This window comes from Mirounga angustirostris, unplaced genomic scaffold, assembly GCF_029215605.1.
Source record: "Mirounga angustirostris isolate CCGP_5_RB_7025 unplaced genomic scaffold, mMirAng1.0.hap1 SCAF_3, whole genome shotgun sequence".
In the NCBI taxonomy this organism is placed as follows: domain Eukaryota; kingdom Metazoa; phylum Chordata; class Mammalia; order Carnivora; family Phocidae; genus Mirounga; species Mirounga angustirostris.
Window position 1 is genome coordinate 44,817,271 of NW_026991711.1, and position 25,444 is coordinate 44,842,714.

A 25,444-nucleotide genomic window follows, 5' to 3' on the forward strand; every position below is an offset into this window, starting at 1 on the left:
TGATAACATTAAACTCAGACTCTAATTTGTCACTTTTATGAAAAGGCAGAATTAGTTAAAATCATTTCAGCCTCGATTTGGAGGTAGAACTGGTCAAGATTACTTGGTTATCCACCCCCCCCCTTTTTTTTTATGTGACGCCTAATATATTCCAAAACTAGTGGAAAGAATATTGGAGAGAAAGTCTTGTGATGGCTCTTTTATCAGATCCGTTGCCTGAAGTTACTTGCCCTAAGCGTTCTTTTTCTCATTGTGATTATGAGGATAGCAGTAGTATGAGTGATGATGAGAATTATGTGAGCAAGTGAAACAATGTGTTCAGTGGAATGCCTAGGAGATGGGCAGAGCATGTTGCTTAAAATTAAAGGTTACTAGTTTCTTTGACTTTTTTCTTTAGATAGGCTAGAACATATTTCAGAATGTCAAAGGATATTGGTGTTGAGAAATGAACTGATTAAAAAAATCCGGCCTTTTTTTTTTTTTTGCAGATAAAGATAAGAAAAATGTACATTTTCTAAAAAGTAGAGGGTTGCCATTTGGTCAGGGTAAGGAAAGGAAGTCCACTACCATAATTTTTATTAGCCTTCATCTGAAAGCTTTAACTGATAGATAGGAGGTTTAAGTACTAGGAATAAGGTGACAAACATGTCACTTTTTGCTGGTTCCTGGAAGATCTAGGACAGTGAGTGGAATAACTGGTAGGATAGGTACTTGTATCTCCATATTCCAGATTACTCTTTTCCACCTTGGTACATACAGTTGCCTCTTAAATGTGATTGTGTGGATGTGCCAGGGCTGCTCAAACAGAACGTGTTTAAAACTGGACTGTTCATACCTGTTTCTCATTTGTTGCTGAATTAGATAAGCACCATACCATCATCATCTGCTGGGTTTAGGTTGCCCCGAGTGCCCTTTCTTTCTCCTTTGGTCTGCAGCTTCATACATACAAACATACACCCCACCGGTATTTACTGAATACCTGCGAGGTGTGTTCCAGGCCTTACTTTGGGGTGCTAAGGATATAATGATGAACAACGTATCTACATTTAACAGACTTGTTTTGTAATGGGGGGAGAAAGATAATTTATAGTATGTGAGGAGTAGGTGCTTTGGAGGCAAAAAAAAGGGGCAGAATGATGGTGTTAGGGAATACTGAGTGAGGACTGCTGTTCCATGTAAGGCAGTAAAGGAAAGCTCTTCCATTAATGTTGCTCAGGAGTCTTTGGCTGCCCTGTGGTACAGAGACAGCAGATGGTCAAGCCAGGAAGTGGGAGATGGGTTAGAGAGCAGTTGTGATGCAGGTGAGAAAGGATGGTGGGCTTGAGCAGAGGAAAAGTAGGAGCCAGGGGGATGGGGAGGAGTGCTTAGCTCAGGGAACATGTTGGAGTTAGAGCTGCCTGGATTGCTGGGTGGATTGGCTATGATTTTGAGGGAAATAGTAGGAAACAGGATGACGTCAAGCTCTTTGAGCTCAGCAAGTGCAACAAGAGCATTCCCATTTTTGGTTTTGTTTTTATTTTTGTTTTTGAGATGAAGAAAACTGCTGGAAGAGCAGGTGTGGAGGGGTGTGTGTGTTTGGCTTTGGGCATGTTAAGTTGAAGGTGCCCTTTAGACATCCGAGCAGAGATGTTGAGAGGAGGCCCTTGGGTATTCAATCTGGAATTTAGGAGGCAGATGTGGGCTGGATTCTACTTTTGGAAATCATCCCTTCTTTTCATCCCAGTGGCTGCTGCTGTAGATGAGGGTACCATGTATTGTCCTTTGGATTTCTGTAACGCCCTCTGTCCTGACCTTCTCCCATTTTACTTTTGCCACTCTTTGACTTCACTTTGAAAAGCCTGAGTTTTTTCTAAAATTCAATTCTTTTGATGTCTGTCTCATACTTCAACCTTGGTGGCTTCTCATTGCTTGGAGGGTAAAATCCAGACTTCTTAACCTGGCTTAAAAGGTCTTGCATGATGTGGTATCTGCTTAGTTTCTGGTGTCCTTTACTTCCACACAATATTCTCTGCTCTTGTTATTCTCACTTCTTTCTGTGCCCTTCAAGTTCTTGCACCATGAAACCTTCAAACAAACACTATCCTTCTGTTGTCTGATCCTTCCTCCTACCACCCCAAAACCTTCTCTCATACCTAACTCCTTTCCTCTTCCAAGCTTTTGATTAGGTTATCATTTATTACATGAAGACTGTCGCTGTTAAGAATGGGTTATGGGATTCTTATCAAAACATTGCAGACTTATCTATATATTGTAGTTGACATTTGCTTCGCATTCATCGCTATTGGTCTTTAATTCTGTGAGGCCAGGATGTCTCTGTTTTGTCTAACGTTGTATCTGTATTGCCTAGCACAGTCCCTTTTAATGGGTGCTTAATATTCATTTGAATGAAAGAATAAGTAAAGTTGCTGATTATAAAACATGTATGCAAAATTCAACAAAGTTTCTATATTCCAGCAGTAACTAGTTACAAAGTACAGTGGAAAGGGTAGAATTAACCAATCTCTCCACCTTCCATCCCCATACTTAAGAGTATAATTTAGATATACTTAGGACACCTAACACTAACAATGAATGTACGGGTTGCCTACAAAGAACACTGCTCTAAGTTGAATGATTATAAACGCATGTCATGTTGATGACTGGGAATTTTGAAAATTGTCAACATACCAAATCTTGAATTTATTTACAAATGTCTCATGAGTCAAATACAATTCAAATGAATTTTATTTCTGGAACTTTTGCATTACTCTAAAGTTCATGTGGAAAAATAAATGAGAAAAGGGAAGAAAGTTTAGAAGGGGAAGAAAAATAATTTGGACATTCAATTAAGATGTAGTACTTAGAACAGTGGAACAGAATTAGAAGCCCAGAAAAACAAGTATAGGACAAAAGTGTAATATAGAAGCAGTTGAGAAAGATGACTATTAATAAAATGATAGAGGTAATTACTTAATAAGTATTTTGAAAAATATAAAAGTTGATCCCTGTCTCACATTATGTACCAAAACATGTAATTATATTAGTCTTTTTTGATATAATGTAATTATAATGTGCCATCTTATATGTATGAAGATGCTTTTGGCAGCTATTTTCCCCAATAGTAGTGATTTATTTGTACATATCTAAAACACTTTGCTCCATTATTTTTTGTTATCAAGATCCTGATTTTGTAAATGACTGGCTTTGACCAGAAGTGCCATCTGTGGACACAAAGGAGAGGGAAGTTGATAGGATCACTATTGGTTCCAGCTCTTAATCTTGACTGTCCTATATCTTGTTGTAAGGACAGGTCATAGATTGATGTTTAGCATGATACATTTATTCTCTTATTTTTTACTAAGAATAGGGAGGTTAGATGCATTTGTTGCTTCTGAAACCCTCAGATAAAATAAGCTAAATATCAAATTTTGACTGTTTTCAAAGATTTGGAAACCAAATTATAAACCACCTACTCTTCCAGTTTAATAGGAGCTATATTTTTAAATAAGGGTGGTCTCTCAGACATAAAATAGCTGTGTGTGTGTGATTGCTTAGCATTCTTAGAGCTAACTTCTTAACCTACTTTAAGTGTAAGTATATTCATTTCTGTAATTGTGTCCCATATACTGTTCAAATGAGCTAAGTGTTCTCATTCTTGTACCCAGTGGTATTGGTTTCCATAATGCACATCAGTTTTGTTTTTGCTGTCAGACCTTCAAGTATCTACTCCGTTTTTCTAGCGTAAGAACCACTAGTGCCTATATCTAAAACAGTCTAGGTCTTGGGATATCTATTACTTTTATAACCATGTTATTTAAGAGAATAGTATCTTTTTTAGATTCTTTGATAATAGTTCACAACCTGTCCTTTTGCTGCTGAATGCCTGACTGATGTGGGTCTATCTTTGGTTTTACAGAGAGAAGAGAAGAGGAAGATTTTGAAGAGAAGAAGGCTATTAAGAAAAAAATTAAAGAGCTTAAATTTTTAGATTCTAAAATTGCCCAGAACCTTTGTACGTATGAAATTTCAATACTATCACATTAGTAAAACACTGGAGGTGGTTCCTGTAAATTATTTCATTTTCTTTATGACTTGTTTTTCATTTTTTTATTTTAATATTTTATTATTTGCATAATAACTTCAAAGATAATTCCTTCCCTTTAGGCAATTTATGGGTTAAATTCTTCAAAAACATATTAGAAAATAAAGCTAAGGAAAGTATTTAGAATGAAAATATGTCTTCTATAACGGGAAAAAAAAGCTACCCTTTGTCTAAGTATATAAATAACGAGTTAAGAAATTTAGGTGATGACATCATATTTTAAAAAGTGGTAACGGGTTATTTCTTTTATACCTCCGAATCTCTATTATTTTTGATACTTGATCACACACAAAAGAGGTTGGAATGTTAATGGAAATTAGGATGATGAGTAAAATGAATTCCATTATCCCATCTGAGCAATTGAAAGCCTTTCCTCAAAAGTAATGACTGGAAATATTTTAGATTTAATTACTGTTACAGGGGCTAAATACTTAGTATTGAATTGTCTCCCTGACTGAATTACTAGGAGGAGAAGAGAGCAAAGAGTTTTGCTTCTAACTCCTTTCTAACTGCAACTTGAATGCATCAAAGATAGTTTGCTTGGAACCGAGATAATACCATGTGTATAGATCACTTGCTAATGTTGTGATAGGAATCCAATGTGGAGAATCAAGAGTCATGGGAAGTTAGCATGGCTTCTAGTCTGCCTTTCCATTGCTACATGCCTCAAGAGAGCTTTTAGCAAGTACTGGGAACAAAAATTCTTTGGTAAGAGGCTAAAGATCCATGCTATGGATTAGAGAAGGAATTCTGTCGGAGGCAGTAAGTGTAAAGGACAGAGTTGACATTCCTTCTGTGCAGGTTGAGACCTCCATCCTTTCCTGCTTGCTATGACAGAGGGCCACCCCTTGTCTGCGTTGTGGATGCGCCATGATCCCCATGGACAGTGTGTAGATATTAATGTGATTGGCCAAGATACTACTCTCTTTGTGGGCACAAGTTGATTGCACATCCCTATGCTCTTGAAGGTAGATGTCGCCGTGTGACTTCTTGGGCCAATGACAGTGTAAGTGGAGATGAGGTAGCTTTCACATGGAAGCATTTATTGCTGGTGTGAGAAACTCCAGTGCTCTTTCCCCTGCACCCAGGATGGCCGGTCAAAGTGGTGTCCATCACCCTGATGTGAAGATTGTGTCAGGGCTCTTTCTGATGTGTAATGGACATGTAGTCTGAATTATAAATGATTTGTGGATGTGTATGTGTGTGCGAGCTTAGACTAAGATTTTGGGGACTGTTACATGATACAGGTATTTCAGGGAATTTTTGCCTTTAAAGGAACATTGATTTCAAAGCATTATTAACTTAGATAATGTCAAAAAGTTCTATTCTCTGTAATCTAAAAGAGAGTTTTTCTTGACAAGTGTCCATGTCTTGGCGTGACTGATTCCTAGGCTTAACTCTAAACAGCCTCATTAAGGGTCCTGAAGAAATACCATTTTATTTATTTATTTACCTAAAGTTTTTATTTATTCATTTGAGAGAGCAAGAGAGTGTGTGCACATGAGCAGGGGCAGAGGGAGAGGGACAGGCCGACTCCCGTGGAGCAGAGCCATAGGACCCTCAGATCATGACCTGAGCCAAAGTCAAATGCCTAACCAACTGAACCACCCAGGCACCCCAAGAAGTAGCATTTTTAATAGAATTCTTTTCAGATGGGTCAGCCATGATAAGTTGGTATAAATATTCATCTCAAAGTTGAATAGTTGAATTTGGTATTATTTATATGTAATAGAACATGTGCTAAATGATATTTCAAATGTAATAATGGCTAATAATTACTGATTACCTTTATAATCTAGTTCTGTATTTGGCCCTTTAATCTCTACTACAACCCTATCACATAGGTAGTAAGTAGCATGACGTTACGGATGGGTATAGCAGTTCAGTGACTTGAAGAAGATTGCTTATTTTGAAAATGGTCAGTAGATATAGGTTATACTATTCCTGTTTAGAGATAACAAAATCATATTATACAGAGGATATTAGTTTTTTGTTGTTATTGTTTTAGCTAGAGGATATATATCCATCCAATTAATTGTAAACACATTTTAAAGTATCAGATCGAAAAGTCCAGAATTTAAACCATGTCGTATTATGATGTAATCCATTTCTGGATTCTTCTTGACCTCTTTGATTGTAGCAAGTGTTACGATTTAAACTTTAAGAAGCTTTAGCAACCTATAATCTTGACCGTAATTATAGTCTGATTCACAGCTGGTTTTTGTCTGTGAAATTCAGTCTTTTGAGATACTGAATTCTGAAAAGAGTCTTGTGATAGTGACAAGACTCTCTATGTTGTCACTTGGAAATCAGATACTTTCTCTTAGATTTCTCTTAACTGAAATATTTGATAGAATTTTGAGCAAAGGATCTAAAATATACTCCTTTATTTACCTATTGATTCAAGGGTGTTTTAGGTTCTCCCTGTATTTGAGGTCATAAAGGGTTTGGCAGAGACCCTGGGCTCAGCCTAAAAGGTAGAATTCTAGCCACTCCAGCTCAAGAGATGCCTTAGGAGTTGTACAAGGATCATATGCTTTACCAGATTTTTGGAGTATTAGAGCTCTAAAGGGAGGAACCCTGGAATCTATGAATTAATGTAAAGGTTTAAATATTTATAAGTTCCCTTGAAGAAAACATGTGTGACTGGTTCCAAAATCTGCACACGTTACACTTCTTCACTGAACTCAGAACTGCCCAGTGGGAGCTATATAATCACATTTTGAAGGATAAGATGCATGTTAGTAAAAATATTCACTTTAATGATCTCACTGATATGAGGAATTCTTAATTGTAGGAAACAAACTGAGGGTTGCTGGAGTGGGGGGTGGGGTGGGAGGGATGGGGTGACTGGGTGATAGACACTCGGGAGGGTATGTGCTCTGGTAAGCGCTGTGAATTGTGCAAGACTGTTGAATCTCAGATCTGTACCTCTGAAACAAATAATGCAATATATGTTAAGAAAAAAAAGAAGAAGAAGAAGAAGAAGGTAGCGGGAGGGGAAGAATGAAGCGGGGGAAATCAGAGGGGTAGACGAACCATGAGAGACGATGGACTCTGAAAAACAAACAGGGTTCTAGAGGGGAGGGGGGTGGGAGGACGGGTTAGCCTGGTGGTGGGTACTGAGGAGGGCACATTCTGCATGGAGCACTGGGTGTTATGCACAAACAATGAATCATGGAACACTTCATCTAAAACTAATGATGTAATGTATGGGGATTAACATAAGAATAAAAAAAAGAAAAAAAATATTCACTTTAATGGGTCTTTTGGAGGCTTTAAATGAGTATCTCATATTCTCAGTAACTTTTTTTTTTTTTTTTAAAGATTTTATTTATTTATTTGAGACAGAGAGAATGAGAGACAGAGAGCATGAAAGGGAGGAGGGTCAGAGGGAGAAGCAGACTCCCTGCCGAGCAGGGAGCCTGATGCGGGACTCGATCCCGGGACTCCAGGATCATGACCTGAGCCGAAGGCAGTCGCTTAACCAACTGAGCCACCCAGGCGCCCTCTTAGTAACTTTTAATTTGTTTTTTTAAGGTCTAGGTTTGTCTTCTGAATTGTGTGTTATGCACTAGGCCATTTTCAACTCTTCTTTTTTTTTTTTTTTTACCCTTTGAGCAAATGTTTTCCTAAAACCTTATTCATAAGCTATAAAAACAACATAGTTCAGTCTTTATAAATATAGGTATTTGATGTGCATGTTATTTTATTTTTTATTTTTATTTTTATTTTTTTTAAAGATTTTATTTATTTGACAGAGAGAGACACAGCAAGAGAGGGAACACAAGCAGGGGGAGTGGGAGAGGGAGAAGCAGGCTTCCTGCGGAGCAGGGAGCCTGATGCGGGGCTCGATCCCAGGACACTGGGATCATGACCTGAGCCGAAGGCAGACGCTTAACGACTGAGCCACCCAGGCGCCCGTGCATGTTATTTTAACTATATAATAATTAATACCAGAAAGCAGTGGGTAAATTACAAATATAGAAGAAAGTCAAGGAATAAATTATGTCTATTTGCAAAGTAAACTCTTCTGTTAACCTTTTATCTTTTTTATATATGTTACTATATTCATTATGCATGTTGTATTATTTATGTTTATTCATATTTATATACTTTAAAAGTGTGTGAGATCATAGAAGGTTTTTATCTGCAAATTTTTTTCATCTCCAAGACCATCTTCACTTTGGACACTAGCAAGTTTGGGGGTCCCCAAGACCACTCTTAAGTATGATAATTTGTTAGAAGGACTCACAGAACTGACTGAAAGCTATTTGACTCATGCTTAAACGATACAGATTAAAATCAGCAAGGAAAGACGTACATGGGGCAGAGTCCAGGAGAGTTCTGAGGGTGAAGTTTTCAGCCATGGACAGCTCTAGCTTCCCCTGGCAATGATGAATACTCATACGCACGGATTATTGCCAACTGGGGAGGCTCACTTAAGCCTTGGTGTCCACCATTTTTACTAGGTCTTGGTAATGGGTGAACCCCTGCACGACTGACTTTAGTTTTCAGACCCTCGAGAGGTCAGGCTAATACAGTGACCCAAAGCCCCCACCATAAATCACATTATTAGCATAGACTGTCTAGTGTGGCCCAGTGCCCCCGGTAAACAAAGACACTCTTAATCCCACAGGACATTCTCAGGGCTTTTGAGAGAAGCTCACAGGAGCCAGACTTTGCTTGAGTAAGCTTAATGCTTTACCCACAGTCTATGCCACCTTTTTTTCCCCATGCGTTTTTGTTTTCATATTATTCTTTTAACATTTTTTTAATTGAATAGTTATGACATATTATACAGGAGTGAATATGTAAATACATGTTACAGTTTAATGATATAAATCAAACACCCACAGCTAAAGAAACAGAAGATGACTAATACTTTAGAGACTTAAATATTACCTTTTCCCATTTTACCTCCCTTCCTATGCGAAGTATCGTTATCTTAAATCTTGGTTTAAATATTTCCTTCCTTTTCTTTATAGTTTTACCAACCATGTACATATTCCTAAATAAGTTGTTTGGTTTTGACCGACTTTGAATTGTACATAAATAAAATCATACCTTATTAATGCATCTAGCTGCAGTATATTCATTTTTATTGCAGTTTTAATAACATGCTTTGAATGTTATACTTGATTCATTTAACCCTTGGTTGACTCTTGGGTGGTTTCCCATTTTTGGTTTTACTGAGACAGGGTGCGGCAAACTATGGCCCTCAGGCTAAATCTTGCTTTTCCCAGTTTGTTGAAACGCAGTCTGTTGGAACTTAGCCAGGACATCTGACCGTATACCGTCCATGGCTGTTTCTGTGCTACACTAGCAGAGTTGACTGGTTGTGACAGAGACTCTGTCGGGCTTAAAAACCTAAAATAGTTACTATTGTTTCTCTTAGCAGAAACAGGTGACTGCCTGCTCGAGGTATATACTGTTCTGTGTCTGTACCAAATGTATTCTGCCACCATCAGTGCTTGAAATGTTCCCCCTTCCCAACCTTACCAGCGCCATGTGTTTTATAAGGATCTATAAACCAATGTGGTTTTAAAAACCAATTCTATTTGGGATTGGTTCGGTCTTCTTATTGTGATGATTTGTATCTCTCTATAATTCTGGAAAATTCTGACATTTTCTCTTCAGATAAGATTTTCTTCATTTGTGTACTTTTTGTGATTGCCTTTTGCAACTCCAAGTAGACATTTTAAGGTACTTTATTCCTCTTCTGTGTCTCTTAACCTAGTATTTTCCCATCTCTTTAAATTTGTGTTTTGGATTGCTTCTTTGCCTATGTCTTTGATGTCCTCAGTTTTCTCTTTATCTGACGTCTGATCCATAGGTTGAGTTTTTAATGTCAGGAGTTTAATATATATATTATATATATAGTAGCTTAATATATTTATGTATATATAAATTTTTAAAATTTTTTTATGAAATTTTTTTTCTAATTTCCAAGTCGCCCCCCCCCCCCAATCTTGTTTCTTCTTAGTAATCTTTTTCTTTTTTTTCCTGGCCATTATTTCGAACTTCCATTTTTTAAAATATTTTTTCTCCCGGGATTTCTATTTCCCTTCCTTTCAGGACAGCTTAGAAATGAATTTAGGATTTACACACACACACGTACACGCACATATGTATGTTTTTTAGATATTTCAAGGTTTTATTTTTTTTTCTTGAAGTATAGTTGGTGCACAATGTTTGATTAGTTTCAGTTGTACAATGGAGTGATTGGAGAGCTCTATACCTTATGCTATGCAAAGGGTATTTCTTGATTAAGATAAAAAATATCCTTTTCAGGATGGAGGAGATAGATGTTTCAAGGGCATTTCTCCACTTTGCCATAATGACTAAAGTATATAAAAGTATATATTTTTTCCTCTCAACGACTATATTATGCTTCAGAGTATTTATTCTTTGATCTTTGTATTTAATGTTATAATCTTTCCTATATTTCCATGTTGTATCCATAGACTAGGTTTCTTGAGTGAGATTTATTGCTTCTCAAAGGAAATTAATAATTTCAAAGATTGCTTAATCTTACTAAATTTACAATTCAGGTATGTTTTAACAATTTGCCTTTTCAGTTTGCTTACTCCTAAGGTTTAACATATTACTTTTTTTTTTTTTGTCTTTTTTCCCTTTTATTTAAGGCTACGTACATTTTGCTCATTTTCTTTCTTAGATCTCAGGATATTCTAAATGAAGAAAAAACAAATGCATTCAATCTTGACGCAGATTTATCCCCTCAGCTTCCTTGCTTTTTAATTGTTTTGGTGCTTTTTTTTTTTTTTTAAGATTTTATTTATTTATTTGAGAGAGAGAGGGGGGAGTGGGAGAGGGAGAAGCAGACTCCCTGCTGAGCAGGGAGCCCGATGCAGGACTCGATCCCGGGACTCCAGGATCATGACCTGAGCCGAAGGCAGTTGCTTAACCAACTGAGCCACCCAGGCGCCCTGTTTTGGTGCTTTGATGGTGTTTCCCTTTTATGGTGTCAGATATCAGTCTTTTCATATATTTTCCATCAACTTTTATGATTAAGATATTCTCTTACCATAAAGGAGCTAAATGGACATGTGAAATTTCTTTTAGTATTTGTTTTTGTTAATATTTACATTTAATTCTACAATCATATACAACTTGTTTTGTACATGGTCTATGGATTTAGATCTTCTCTTCCCATTACTTACTGATGATTTTTTTGAGATCATATATTTTTGTGCTTTTTAGTGTCCACTATGGGGTTATCCTCTTATAATTTCATTAATCTCTGTTGCAATAGCATTTATATCATTCATTCCATCTTGTTGGGATATTAAGGATTATACCCATCCATAATTTCTAGCACTGTTATCCCATATTTATGACTGTTTGAGTTCAGAAATGTGTCCGTGAAGCTGGTGATGAGAACACAGATGGTGCCCTTGTTGCTTATTTGTAGATGATCTATGGAATCCTCAGGTATATGGAATACAGCTTTCAGGAAAGAAGTAGATCATGTTTTCTCAATCTTGTAAAAAATGCTGTTTTTCTATGAAAATGCCTACAGACAACATGACGTAAGTTTAGCATCTAAATTAGTGGGCTAGTGGTAGCAAATTCTGAGTATGTTCAAGAAGTGACATCTGTCACTGAAGAAGAGACATTAATAGTAGAATAAGGGAGAAAATAGCAAAAGCCTTGAATCTAATACTGTGAAAATATCCTTATTTACCTCAATAGCTTTTGAGAAGATCGTTGTGTTTTAATATTAGATATATGAGGTATTAGAAAAAAATGTAAATGTTGAAATTCTTAGTAATTTTATCCAATCTATATTGGATATATTATCCAATCTAATCTATTTGGATAGCTTTTCAGGAAAATTTGTTTTCTAATATTGGATATTCAAGCTTTAGTTACATGCAGAGGCTATTTTTCTGGGATATTGTCTACAATATTTTGAAACAGGGAAGTGCTATTATAACTTAAAATAGTGTTAATGCACTACTTAGCAGTTTTCTTAAAATATTTTTTGTGAACTACTTAGTAGGGCTGGAAGATATTATACAAGCTAAAAACACACGTTTAGACAAATATTACATGTGCATCTTGGAGTTTCATGGTTCTTTTTATTACAATGTGATATTTTTATGGCATACCAAATATATTTCAGGTTTTTTTTTTTTAATCACATGAAAATTGGCACCATTCCGTGATAGGCTAATGATTAAGCATTAAAAATCAACCTTGTAACCAGCATAATAATAAAGGACTGTTGCTTAAATAGTAGTTCTAAAGCTAGAATAGAAAAAGTGCTAATGAACCTTTCCCCCATTGTAATTACATTCAGTGTTTAAAGTTTCTCATTTTATGGATTATTTTTTATAGAGAACTACATCTCAAATTATTTTCTTCACTTACTCATCATGAACCTCTCCCTCCTCCTCTTAGCAATCTTCCTGAGCTCTTTTCGGGTGCCATATGAGGAAATCAAAATGATGATACTGGAAGTGGATGAAACACAGTTGGCAGAGTCTATGATTCAGGTAAATAAACTGGCAGAGAGCTTAAATTCCAATATTTCATTGCAAGCTTCTCATTAAATAGAAATCTGTAAGTGAAGCAAAATTCTTAAACCAAATCATTCAACTGGAAAATCATTGCTGCATAATTAGTTTTAGCATAACTTCTGCTTTGCCAGGAGATAAAACTCTGCATCTTCTCTTAACTGCAAACCAAATATAACGCTATCAAAATGATTACATTTCAATTATTTTAAATGACTGTTTCTGAAAGGCGAATTGTTTAATTTTATATATATGTTTTTGTTTTGGTTACAGTTAAGATTAGTAATATGTTAATTAAAATTTATTTGTATAATCCTTTTAGAATATGTTTTTCTTAGACTTTTGTCTTATAAAGTCATATTATGATTTGATATAGAAGACAGAGGGTAACTTTATTTAAAGTTATCTTTTATTAACAACCCTTCCTTGAGTCATTTGTGTTCCTACAAGTACTAGAAATTGTGGGCATAGCATTCTGAATTCATTCAGGCGGCTGCGAGGTTTTTTAAATGGTTTTTACCCACAGTAGTACTTAAGGAATGCTAGTGTGGTACCAGAGTTGCTTGCTGAAATCCACATAAGGCATCAATAATGAATATCTTGATAAAATGTAAAGTCAGCGAATCAAACCACAAATCATATAGTGAGAGAATAATATCTTCTGTTTACTATCTTTCATTCTTATAATGGATGTACTTAGAAAAAGGATTTTTTTAGCAATAAAAAGAAACCAGAGATTGTTAGTGTCAACACATGTTTAAAATTATTTTAGACATTTAATCCATCAGTTGATGGTATCTTTAGCAGCCTTTGGTTTTGCCTCTCCTACCTTGTCTTCCCAATGTGGTTGTGACATAATCCCAGTAGGAGTTTGCGTTGTGAGTCGCTGAGACACTCAAACAATGTAATCCAGTAACTTTTGAAGCCTTCATTCTCTAGCACTTTCTTTTTACTAGATTTTTGTCTTTGTGACTGTTGATTATAAATGTGCCTTGTTGTTGGGAGTAGACTTCAAGTTCCTTAGAGAAAATATTTCTACTTAATACATATGGGTATTTTTCCTAATGCATTTGTTGAGTATTTACAGAGTAGCTTTTAACTTGATTACATGAATGTGTTGGATGTTCAGGTGGCTCTTGGACAGAGATGGGGGAAGAATTTGGATTTTTAAAATTCATGTCCAAAGATCATCCAGTTCCGTAAAATTTCTTAATATATTAGTTTTCTATTGCTGCTGTAACAGTTTACCACAACTTTAGTTGCTGAAAATAACACAGATGTATCAGCCTACATTTCTATTGAACAGAAATCTGGCGTGTGTCTTACCATGCTAAAGTCAAGGTGTTGGCAGGCTTGCATTCTTTTCTATAGGATTTAGAAAAAAATCTTTGTCTTTTCCTGGCTCCTCATGGCTGCCCACATTCCTTGGCTTGGGACACGTTTCTTCAACTTTGAAGCAATGTTGCCTCTCTTCTTTCTTTCATAATTACATCTTCCTCTCGCTCCATTGTTCTCTCTCCCTCTTCCACTTTTAAGAACCTTTGTGGTTACGTTCAGCAGTTCAGATAATCCAGAAAAATTTTCCTATTTTAAGGTCAGCTGATAACAATCCTGATTTCCCTTTGCCATGTAATCTAATATTTCCACAAGTTCTTGGGATTAGGTGTGGACATCTTGGGGGATGTGGTTTAGGTCATCTTTTGCCTACCACACCTACGAAATATAAAACAATTTTTAGGAGTTTAAAATCTAAAGACTTAGTTTGAACTTTTATAGATTGATTAAAAAATAAGACTTTCGGGTGCCTGGGTGGCTCAGTCGTTAAGCGTCTGCCTTCGGCTCAGGTCATGATCCCAGGGTCCTGGGATCGAGTCCCACATCGGGCTCCCTGCTCGGCAGGAAGCCTGCTTCTCGCTCTCCCACTCCCCCTGCTTGTGTTCCTGCTCTCACTCTCTCTCTCTCTGTCAAATAAATAAATAAAATCTTTAAAAAAAAAATAAGACTTTCATGCTCTTTGAAGTCTTATTTTAATTTTAAAAATATATTCCTTTTTTTTTTTTAAAGATTTTATTTATTTATTTGAGAGAGAATGAGAGACAGAGAGCACGAGAGGGAAGAGGGCAGAGGGAGAAGCAGACCACCTGCTGAGCAGGGAGCCCGATGTGGGACTCGATCCCGGGACTCCAGGATCATGACCTGAGCCGAAGGCAGTCGCTTAACCAACTGAGCCACCCAGGCGCCCTAAAAATATATTCCTAATTGTAAAGTGAAGCACTGCCAATTTTGAACACGGCATGGAAAAAAAAACATTACTTGATAATAATCACCATTTTGGTAAGCTCTGTTCACAGTCATAACTTTATTTTGGCGTATCTTGTTACGTATTCATATATAACCAGATATCAGTAGTATGCTGTTTTTGATGTCAGCTCTCTGCCTCATTCTTTACCCACTTGCCTTCATTTGTCTTCTAGTAATTAATTCGTTATTTTATTATACCCACCATGTGCAGGGCATGATGTCAGGCTCTATTAGGCATGGATTTTACCTTTTTGGAATTTCTAGTTTGGCAAGGGAAATGACATTTACCTATATAATTACAAGATAAACATGATTGGATCAAGAGTTTATTTATTTATTTATTTAGAATTAGAGGGTGTGTTAGGGGAGCGCTGTGCCATGTGTGGAGGTGAGGGTATTTACATGTGTGCATGTGTGGAGGTGAGCATTCTGCAGGGTTGGATACAGTATGGATGTAGAAAAGGCAGTAGCGCTGTGTGAGTAATGTAGCAGGGGTCAGTTATTCTGGCCCTAATAATTCCCTGTGCCATGAGGGAAGAGTTTGGGGCAGGCGGCAACTGCAAAGAGTTTAGTTTGATAGGACCTTAGGATTTGTGAAAGGATGGTGAATTTGGTAAAGGGAGGGACAAGGGAAATTGGGCCTATATTCTTACAAATCATAGTAGTTTCATTACTTTACAAAGTAAAACTAAGCAAGTGAAAAATTAATAAATTCATGATAAAAGATTAATTATATGTTAACTACAGATATTTAAGGGGATTTGATGGTCATCTAAAAGGATACTGAAGAAATTCAGAGGCCTGATTAGTAAATAACTCACATAATCCAGCTGTCAGCTAGAATGGTTGAAAGAAGCATAAATAACCAGGTCTTTGGGCCTCAGGCAATTTTAATAAGAGAAATTTCTATTTATATGGAAAAATCCTCTATTGCTTTTATTCAGTTGGTAGTATTAACAGTGAATTCTTTTTTAGGGATTATCTTAAATTGCCCCTTTTTTTGTTTGTTTTTGGCCAGTCAACCAAGTTTTTGTCCAAAGGTACACAGTGAGTCCAAAAACTTGTTCTTTGATCTAACTACTTTGATATATAACATTCTCTAACATTATTTTTAACTAATGACACGTTTGGGGGAGTTTTTCCCCATAAATATATATAGCATGATGTAGGCTTAATTATAACTTGTACTTGACTTTGGGCTTGTACAGAGTATACTGACGCTATTATCTGGAGTTGTGAGCACCAACCACTCTGTTTCTTAACTTTAATATCAGGACACTAATTTGTTTATAACACTATTATAGTCAATTATATTTTGACACAGAGGATCTGTATAGACTTTGTCCCCAGGATTGTGTAATCATTAAAATTCTAACAGGGAAGACAATTTGTGTGTTTATTTGGTCTTTCTCCATTGGGAGTGTTTCTCTTGTCTAAATGTGTGGCATGGGAAAGGCCATGGATAAAAGGAGCCAGAATAACCGAGAACCTGTGGTTTCTGGACTGCAGGTGATAAAGGCCAAAGGCCATGGGCACTTAAGTTCCTAAAGGTTATCTCTATAAGCTTTTTATCTGCAAAGTATATCATTCTGTGTCTTCAGTGTCTTTTCAAGTTTTCTTTCCCATCAGGAAAGTTAGTCTTTGTTTTAGAGATACTTTAATTTTTATTATTAAAACTGTAAATCATGTTCATTAAATCTTGCAAGCACTTTCATTAAAATTCCCCGAATTTCATTTCTTTCTCTTGCCTTTTAGTAGCAATATGATAATTCCTTTTATCCCCTCGAATGAAGTGTTAAAATGTTTGGCTTTGACTGAAATTTCTGACATTTAATTCCCTAAAGCTGAACTGTGATTGATCACATTTACCCAGGTGAGAAAGCTGTTCCTTTGGTGTAGGTTGAGTTTTTCTTTCTCAGTTTTATAGTTAAGTGGCGCTTGATTTGAATATATAACTCTAGAGAGAAGAGAGGAAAATTGACTGCTTTCCAGATGCAGAGAATGTAGTGTAAGGCTGAGTACAAGGCTGAGGTTACCTAATAAAAGTAAAGATTGACTTTTTCAGTGGTTTCTTTCCCATAGTCGATTAATAAATCTTTCTAGATTTCAAGAAGCACATTTAGTGAAGATATTTTCTTGTGGTTTTAATTTTTAGAACCTAATAAAGCATCTTCCTGATCAAGAACAATTAAGTTCATTGTCTCAGTTCAAGAGTGACTATAACAACCTATGTGAACCTGAGCAGTTTGCTGTTGTGGTAAGTACCATCCATCTCTCAGCATTAGCTCTCCTGGGTGGGGATTTTTATACTGTGCCACACAGGAAAGAACTGTCAGACCTTTTCACATCAGGATTGTTTTATAAACCTTTAATGTCCATCTTGTCTTTTTTTTTTTTTTTAACCTAAGGATATTTATGGAAAATTATCTTGATTTCAAATATATATATTGAAACTGTAGCCTTAAAGAAAGTCCAAGGAGTTTTTTAAAGTATAAACTTGATTTTTTTGCATGTGTTCTCTATTTCATGTCAAAATGTAAGATGAAAACTGCACTCCTATGGCAGACGAGTATATTTATGATTTATTCTGGAGCTACATATTCCAACATACTGCAAGAGTAGCTTCAGTTTCTTGTTCTATCGCTCACCTCTGTTCATCTCCTGTTTTAGACTGTGGAATTAGAAATACAGTCTCCTTCTTGGCAATGAGGATGAAAAGTGAATACCTTTTTAAAAAAAATCTTTGAGACCCCTTGATAATCATCTTGTTCCAGCCTCCTATCTTACGGAAGTTGGGGTCAGAAGAGGTGAAAATACGTGCCAATGTTACATATTAGCTGAGTTGCAACTTTATCAACCTTTCTTTCTTCTCTTCTTTTTTCCTATCATTAAATTATCATTTTGAGGTTGGTTACATTCAGTCATTATGACAATACTTTAGTGTTTCATTTCTTTTTATTTTTTTTTTAAGATTTTATTTATTTAGGAGAGAGAGAGCGAGAGAGAGAAACAAGCAGGGGGAGGGGCAGAGGCAGAGGGAGAAAGAGACTCTCTGCTGATTGGGGAGTCTGACCTGGGGCTCGATCCCAGGACCCTGGGATCATAACCTGAGCTGAAGGCAGATGCTTAACTGACTGAGCCACCCAGGCGCCCCCATTTTTTTTATATGTAAGATTATTTTTTTCCCTTTTATCTTCAGTTCTATTACCAACCTCCAGGGATATGATGGAATTGTATTTGATATAATTTTGGAAATTTGGGTTGGCTAACCAAAGGACTGTCTGCATACCATATTTTGCATGTTGTAGGCATTTGCTCTTAAACTACTTCCTGTTTCTTCATAAACCCATTCTCCTCACCCCTCTCCACAGCACCTGCCCCCTTCCTGAGTTCACAAAACGCTGATTAGAACACAGAAGTGGGAGGGGGAAGCAGGGTTTTTCCTATTTATAGTCTTATAAGTTTGATTATAAAACCTTTTAACTGATTTTCTTTACAAAAATGTTATTCTTTTTTTTTTTAACCCAATTCTCCAGGGTATCATGTTCTCTTCTCTTTTTCACTTTCTTTTGTATTTCTTTGTTTGCTTTATATTCTTTTACCGGATCACGTTGTCTTTCTTTTGATCCCTATTTGATGCTCTACCTGCACTGTCTTCCATTGGGAATAAGTGAGTAAGGGAGAATTTGCATTAAATTTTTAACCACAGACTTTTTTGCCCATCTTTTTTTGATTCTTGAAGACTACAAAATGTAAAATTACAGTTTTAAAATATTTCCCATTCACATTAAATCTGAAACACATACAAGCTTATGTTAAAATGCCTATTTAGCCAGTAACTTTTTACATTGTACATAATCACAGAAAAAATGTAAAACGCTTGCCATGTTTTAGTGATTTTCACAGAAGAATGAGTTCAAACTTGCAGTTATTTTAGTGTATTTAAAATAGCCAGGTTATGTCCTCCATCGAAAATCTGGAGTTCACATCAAAGAGCCATGATTTATAAGCGGTGTTATTGTAGGGGTCAGAAAGTTAAAACAATTATACTTCCAGATACTAGTGCTAGAGGTTATAGTTTTGATTTTAAGACAGAGATGGACCACTTCCATTTCAGGACATGTCAACTCAAACTTGACCTTGAATCTTGACATTCCATGCCGGGTCATACCTGACTGCAAATGGAATTTAATGTAGAAAGAGTAATGCTATTGAAAAACATCTGTTATAGACAATATGAACAGTGCTTTATCATATGTTGATTGTGAATATTCTTGAACACATTTTTGTAAGTTCTAGTTTGTGTGGTACTGACATTTTAAGACATAATTACTTTCATGAAGAAAGGAGAAAGAAAGTTGAGGAAAATACAGTGTGTGTGTATGTGTGTGTGTATATATATATTTTTTGTCAAATAATAATATTCTTCAACTTTACCTTCTTCCCTTGCAAGTTTTCACCATTCCCAATCTGTCTTCCTCTACTTCTCAGACACCTACCCCCACCAAAAAGGGGGAAACCTACTTAAAGTTCTAAACAATACTTGAGAATTACCAAAAAAAAATGATGGACAAAAATTATAGAGCAGTGTGGAATGCCTGGAGTTTTTTGTTCTTTCTGGAATAAACGCTCAATATTAAGTTTCTTTAAAAAGTGGTATGTTTTCAGTTTATCAAGATTATGTAAGATGATTTAGTAGTTTTAGGAAACTGATTATAATTATCATGTGTATTTCTGTGATTTCCATTATACTGTTTCATTTTTAAAGTAATAAACTTAATTATGTTTGTATCAAAGATGGGCTATTACCTTGAGGTAAGCTAAACTGCAGATTCCTATTACTTTGATCTTTTAGAAAAACATTTACTTATTGACTAAACTTAGATTTAAAGTACTAATCATTTCTACCTAAAAACCATCAATGTATCACAGACAAGGAATAGGGAAGGGTTAGGGTAGCCTTTGCACCCCCAAATGAGGCCAACATTTGCTTTTTCATTTTCACCCAAGAGAGACTTACTTTTAGCTCTGTATCGTATTCCAGTTCTGTAGCCTGATAGTGATTTCTATATTGTTTTCATTTTAACAAAAATCAATTAAGGGTAGCTCAGCCCGTTAGGCATCCAACTCTTGGTTATGGTCTCGGGGTCATGAGATCAAGTGCCACATCAGGCTTCGCACTGGGTGTGGAGCCTGTTTAAGATTCTCTTTCTCCCTACCCCCTTCTTCTTGCTCTCTCGCTCCACTAAAAAAAAAAAAAAAAAAAACCGTTAAAACTCTACAGTTAAATTATTTGCCAGTTTAACTTTTTCTTTCATCCAGTTATATAAATTTACTAATTTGATTCATGTGAATTACAGATTTCTCAGAAAAGGTGTGTTCCATTTCAACAAACATCAAAATTTGATACGATAGTCATTATAGTTGTTTGCATTATATAATCAACCTTAATTCCACTAAAGAATTTTGTAAAACAATAAACAAAAAGCAAATCCACCAGGACACTGGCATTTGTTTACATTATTTTCTCTTTGATAGAAAGGCAGTGTGCAAAAGTGACACATTCAAAATGCTAGTAACCAATGTCCATTGAAGACCAATTTGAATATATAAGACATAACATGTAAATTAGAAATGTTTTACTTTTGTCATGTATTACTTAGATACAACGTTTTAGAACACTATATCCTATATAGAGTGTGTTATACAAATAGACTATTGAGAAATACTATGCCAATATTCATTGGATTGTATGTCCCTGAAGTTTTCTTTCTTTTTTTTATATTTTTTTAATTTAAATTCAATCAGTTAACATTAATGTGTATTATTGGTTTCAGAGGTAGAGGTCAGTGATTCATCAGTCTTATATAATACCCAGTGCTCATCACATCACGTGCCCTCCTTAATGTCCATCACCTAGTTAGTTAGCCCATCTCCCAGCCTGCACCCCGCCCCCCCCCCCCCCCCCCGCCCAAGCAACACTCTTTCCTGTGATTAAGAGTCACTTATGGTTTTTCTCTCTCTGATTTCGTCTTGTTTTATGTTTCCCCTATGGTCCTCTGTTTTGTTTCTTAAATTCCACTTGAGTGAGATCATATAATTGTCTTTTTCTGATTGACTTTGATATGTGTGTATTCTTTCCAGGTTTTCTATAATATAGTATTTCATATGCACTTTATTTCTCCGTTGAAATTGGAAACAAAATTTTTTAATGCAGATACTATCACTATTCAAAAAAAAAGTTTTTAATGCATGAATACTAGATACAGGTACTTTTATGCCTTGAAGGGTTTAGTCATTCATCTGTTACTTTTAATAATTCAGAGTCTTGAGGTACCTTCTTGAACTAATTCTCCCTGCAATCTTTATGACTTGGACCTTGGCCAGCTGAGCAGGACAGTTGTTAGGTGTTCTGGAGCTGGTCCTGTCTGTGCTCTGTAGTCTAGTTGTGATGGTGACATTGGTGGTGGTTGGTGGCCTGTTACCTTTTGGAATTGATCCTCTGGTGCTATGCATCCAGGGTCTAATGGTTTAATGATACTATTAAGTTGTTTCTGTAGCTGAGTAGAGTATACTTATATGTCCTATGTTTTCTGGGAGATTTTGACATATGAAAGATAATATCCCTTCAAAAATGTGAAACTGTTACCATTTAATACTGAGGGACTAAAGGTTCTAGTCAAATGGTATTTTAAAGGAGTGCTGCGGGAGGTGGTCTATCTCTGTATCTTTTTGTGTGACTTGAATGAGACCATTTGCATGCTGATTTTATTTGTTGGTTTAGGTTCTGGGCAGAGGACATTGAATACTAACTGTGCCTAATTTGAAATATTCTTTTTCCTGGGCAGTTCAGGACTCTTTTTATTGTTGAGAAATCAGTTTATATTTGGTAGGCCCTCTCCTCATGCTTTATTCAACTTTATTTTCTATCAATAAGTGAAGTGAAAATATACCTGCCTCTTTTCTTGGATTCCTTCCTTCCCTCTTCAGCTCTAACACCTCCTCACTTATCCTCCCAAAATATTGCCTACTTATCAAACCTGATTTTAGTTGTATGACTATTTTTTTTTTTATATTTGCAGTTTCTTTGATCAGTAAACCATTAGGTAAAATCACTGTTCTCACAGTATCATGATTTAACTGTGGGAGAAATGAGACATGTGAATAGTCAGTGGGATCAGAAGATGAGCTGAAGTTTGGAAAAATGCCTAAAAATTTGCAATTAGAAACTTGGTGCAGTAGACTTCCTTTGATTAAAAATTCTAAGTGTTTGAGTATTTTTTTTTTTTTAAGATTTTATTTATTTATTTGAGAGAGAGAGAGTGAGAGACAGAGAGCATGAGAGGGAGGAGGGTCAGAGGGAGAAGCAGACTCCCTGCCGAGCAGGGAGCCCGATGCGGGACTCGATCCCGGGACTCCAGGATCATGACCTGAGCCGAAGGCAGTTGCTTAACCAACTGAGCCACCCAGGCGCCCAGTGTTTGAGTATTTGTCTCCACATTATTTAATTCTGTTAAGCTGCCTGTTCTTCAAAGGGATTAAAACATTTATAGGAAGGCTGAATTGAACAAATGTCCTGTTTGTGTTCTGTATTTTCAGCTGCCACCATTTGGTGTCACTATAGGGCAGGGCTTTTAAACTTTGTGCGTGAGAGACCTCCATTGTTTTGTTTTTTGTTTTGTTTTGTTTTTTTAAATCAAAAACTGTTGTAGGAAGTTTATGCATATTTCCTTGAATAAAAAATGCCTGTTTTAAAATAAACCCTAATATTCTTGTTGTAAAACATTCAAATAATGTATAAAAATATTGAATACAATGTGGAAGTTCCTTGTATCTCACTAGCTCAGTGCATCCCATACAAATTATTTTTAACATTTTGTTAGACTTCCAAACCTATTTCTTTGTATTCACAAATATATGCGTGTTCATATGAGCGTTTAGAAAAAATATATTGTTCAGAAACTTTTTCATTGTAAAAAAATATATGTTGGAGATAGTTAATTTTCATGATGTACTGGTTTTAAATTTTTTTTTAAGGTTTTATTTATTTGTCAGAGAGAGAGAGCACAAGCAGGGAGAATGGCAGGCAGAGGGAGAAGCAGGCTCCCCCCTGAGCAAGGATCCCAATGCAGGACTCGGTCCAGGACTCTGGGATCATGACCTGAGCCGAAGGCAGACGCTTACCCGACAGAGCCACCTTAGTGTCCCTGGTTTTAAATTCTTTAATGGTATTTTATGGTCTTTAGTGTGACTTTTTCTTTTAACTATTCCTCTAAAGGATGGTTAGTTGGAGGGTTTTAAAATAATTTTGTACACATCTTCATGTATGTACTTGGATATACTATTCAGAAATATTATGTCAGTACCCATTAAATTGTATGTCCCCAGGATTTTTTAAAAGAGTAATTCTGCATTCATCTTTATATATGCATTTGAAGGCAGTGTATCTTAGATGTTGTGAGTATGGACTCTGGGTTTTAATCCTAGACCAGCCGTATTAGCTGTGTGCTCTTGGGTAGTTACTTATGTTTCTGTACCTCAATTTTCTTATTTGTGAAATGGGACTATATTATTTCCTTGTGCTGCCATAACAACTTACCTACAAACTTAGTGACTTCAAACAACAGAAGTTTATTGTCTAATAATTCCGGAGGTCAGAAGTCCAAAATGGGTCTTCAGGGCTGCATTCCTTCTGAAGGCTATAGAAGAATATTTGTTTCCTTTTTCCAACTTCTGGAGGCTGCTCACATTCGTTGGCTCATGGTCCAGCGTCATTATGGCTTTTGTCATCACATCTCCTCTGAACCTCTCCTCTCCTTTTATAAGAGTCTGTGATTATATTGGGCCTACTTGGATAACCCATGATAATCTACCCCTCTAAAGATCCCTAATTTAATCACATCTGCAAAGTCCCTTTGACATGTAAAATAATGTATTCAGAAGTGTTAGTGATTAGTGGTTATATTTAAGGGATCATTATTCTACCAATCACACGAGCAGTAATAGTGCCTACCTCCATTATGTTCTTCTGAGTATTAAAAAATCGATATGGTGAATATGTGTAAATCCTCTTACAATGATAAACTCTTTATAAAGGTTAGCTTTCTTATTATTTTTTTAGGAAAGAGTCCCAGAATTTCATTTGCTAGGTTAAAGGTATTTTTTATCTTGAGAGTATTACTAAATTACTTTTCCAAGATATGTGTGTCAATGTATACTTTTAGGAACAATGTATGTGTGCATTTTTTTTTTTTTCTGGTATAGTCACCGATACTTAATATTATCTTTTTTCACTTGTTTTTATGTATTTTACTTTATGTTTCTTGGTTATGAGATGATATTAAAGCAGTTATTATATATTATTTTTCTTCTTAGAACTGCTTATCTTTTTTCTTTTTTTCTTCTAGCTTGTAGGATCTTACATAATCTTTTTGTTACTCCTTTATAAATATTTGCAGTTTTTCTTTTTTCTTTTTTTCTTTTTTTTAAGATTTTATTTATTTGAGAGAGAGAATGAGATAGAGCATGAGAGGGGGGAGGGTCAGAGGGAGAAGCAGACTCCCTGCTGAGCAAGAAGCCTGATGTGGGACTCGATCCCAGGACTCCAGGATCATGACCTGAGCCGAAGGCAGTCGCTTAACCAACTGAGCCACCCAGGTACCCTATTTGCAGTTTTTCTTAATGCTTCTCACTTGTCTCTTTGCTTTTATTTATGATGTCTGGGTTTTTTTGTTGTTTTTTTTTTTTTTAGCATTTTTGAAGTTTGGTTTTAAAAGTGAGTTGAGATAAAGAAGACCTATGTTACTCACTTAAAGATAGGAATGTATTCTGGGTATACAGACAAGCATGGTTCTTTGTATATAACAGGAGCATGATTCCTTGTTTATAATAGGACCAGTTGATTCAGTCTTTAGTTTTATTGCAGGGAAGATCTGTAAAGATGTAAAATAAGTGTCAAATACCACAGAATATCCTTCACTGCCTCCCTAAAATCCTTCAGTTGCTTCCCATAGCTCTTACATGGATGTCTACAGTTCTTCGAATAGCATTAGGCCTTAAAAAAAAATCTTTGAAGTATAATTGACATACAACAAAATGCATATATTTAAAATTTGTAGAATTTGATTTTGACATGTATGAATATACTCTTGAAACCATCACCGTAATCAAGATAACGAGCATACCCATCAGCCCCAAATATTTCCTCAGGTCTTTCTAGAAACCCCTCCTTCCCATCCACCAAGAACTCGGTCTTTAAAGAAGCATTCCTGCCTCCCCTCCCTCCTCTAGTCTTAGTTTTCCCCTATCCCTTGTCTTTCTTTAACTTGCTGAGCTCTGAAGGCACCATACTTAGGCCAGTTGGTATGCTTCCTTTCCCCTTCCTTTCCACTTTGAGGAAGACTTCTCTGGAATACTTTCCCTACAAGATTCAGTATCCCTCCTCTTTGTTACTGTACTATCCTGTGCATATCTCCAAATGGCTGTTATTCCCCTAGAATGTAAGTGTTCTTTTACACCA

General features: G+C 36.0%; 1 protein-coding gene across 5 annotated transcripts in view; it reads left to right on the top strand.

Moving 5' to 3' along the window:
• The window catches only part of DIAPH3 (diaphanous related formin 3), a 486,464-nt gene that overhangs the window by 210,199 nt on the left and 250,821 nt on the right, over positions 1 to 25,444 (top strand). For all 5 annotated transcript variants that reach the window (XR_010409980.1, XM_064586024.1, XM_064586023.1 and 2 more), the window contains 3 exons: positions 3,896 to 3,991; positions 12,509 to 12,603; positions 17,081 to 17,182. Coding sequence is in view for 4 of the 5 variants with exons in the window: in XM_064586024.1 (XP_064442094.1) it covers positions 3,896 to 3,991; positions 12,509 to 12,603; positions 17,081 to 17,182 (293 nt within the window). In the remaining variant the exon portion in view is untranslated. The remainder of the gene's footprint in view (positions 1 to 3,895; positions 3,992 to 12,508; positions 12,604 to 17,080; positions 17,183 to 25,444) is intronic.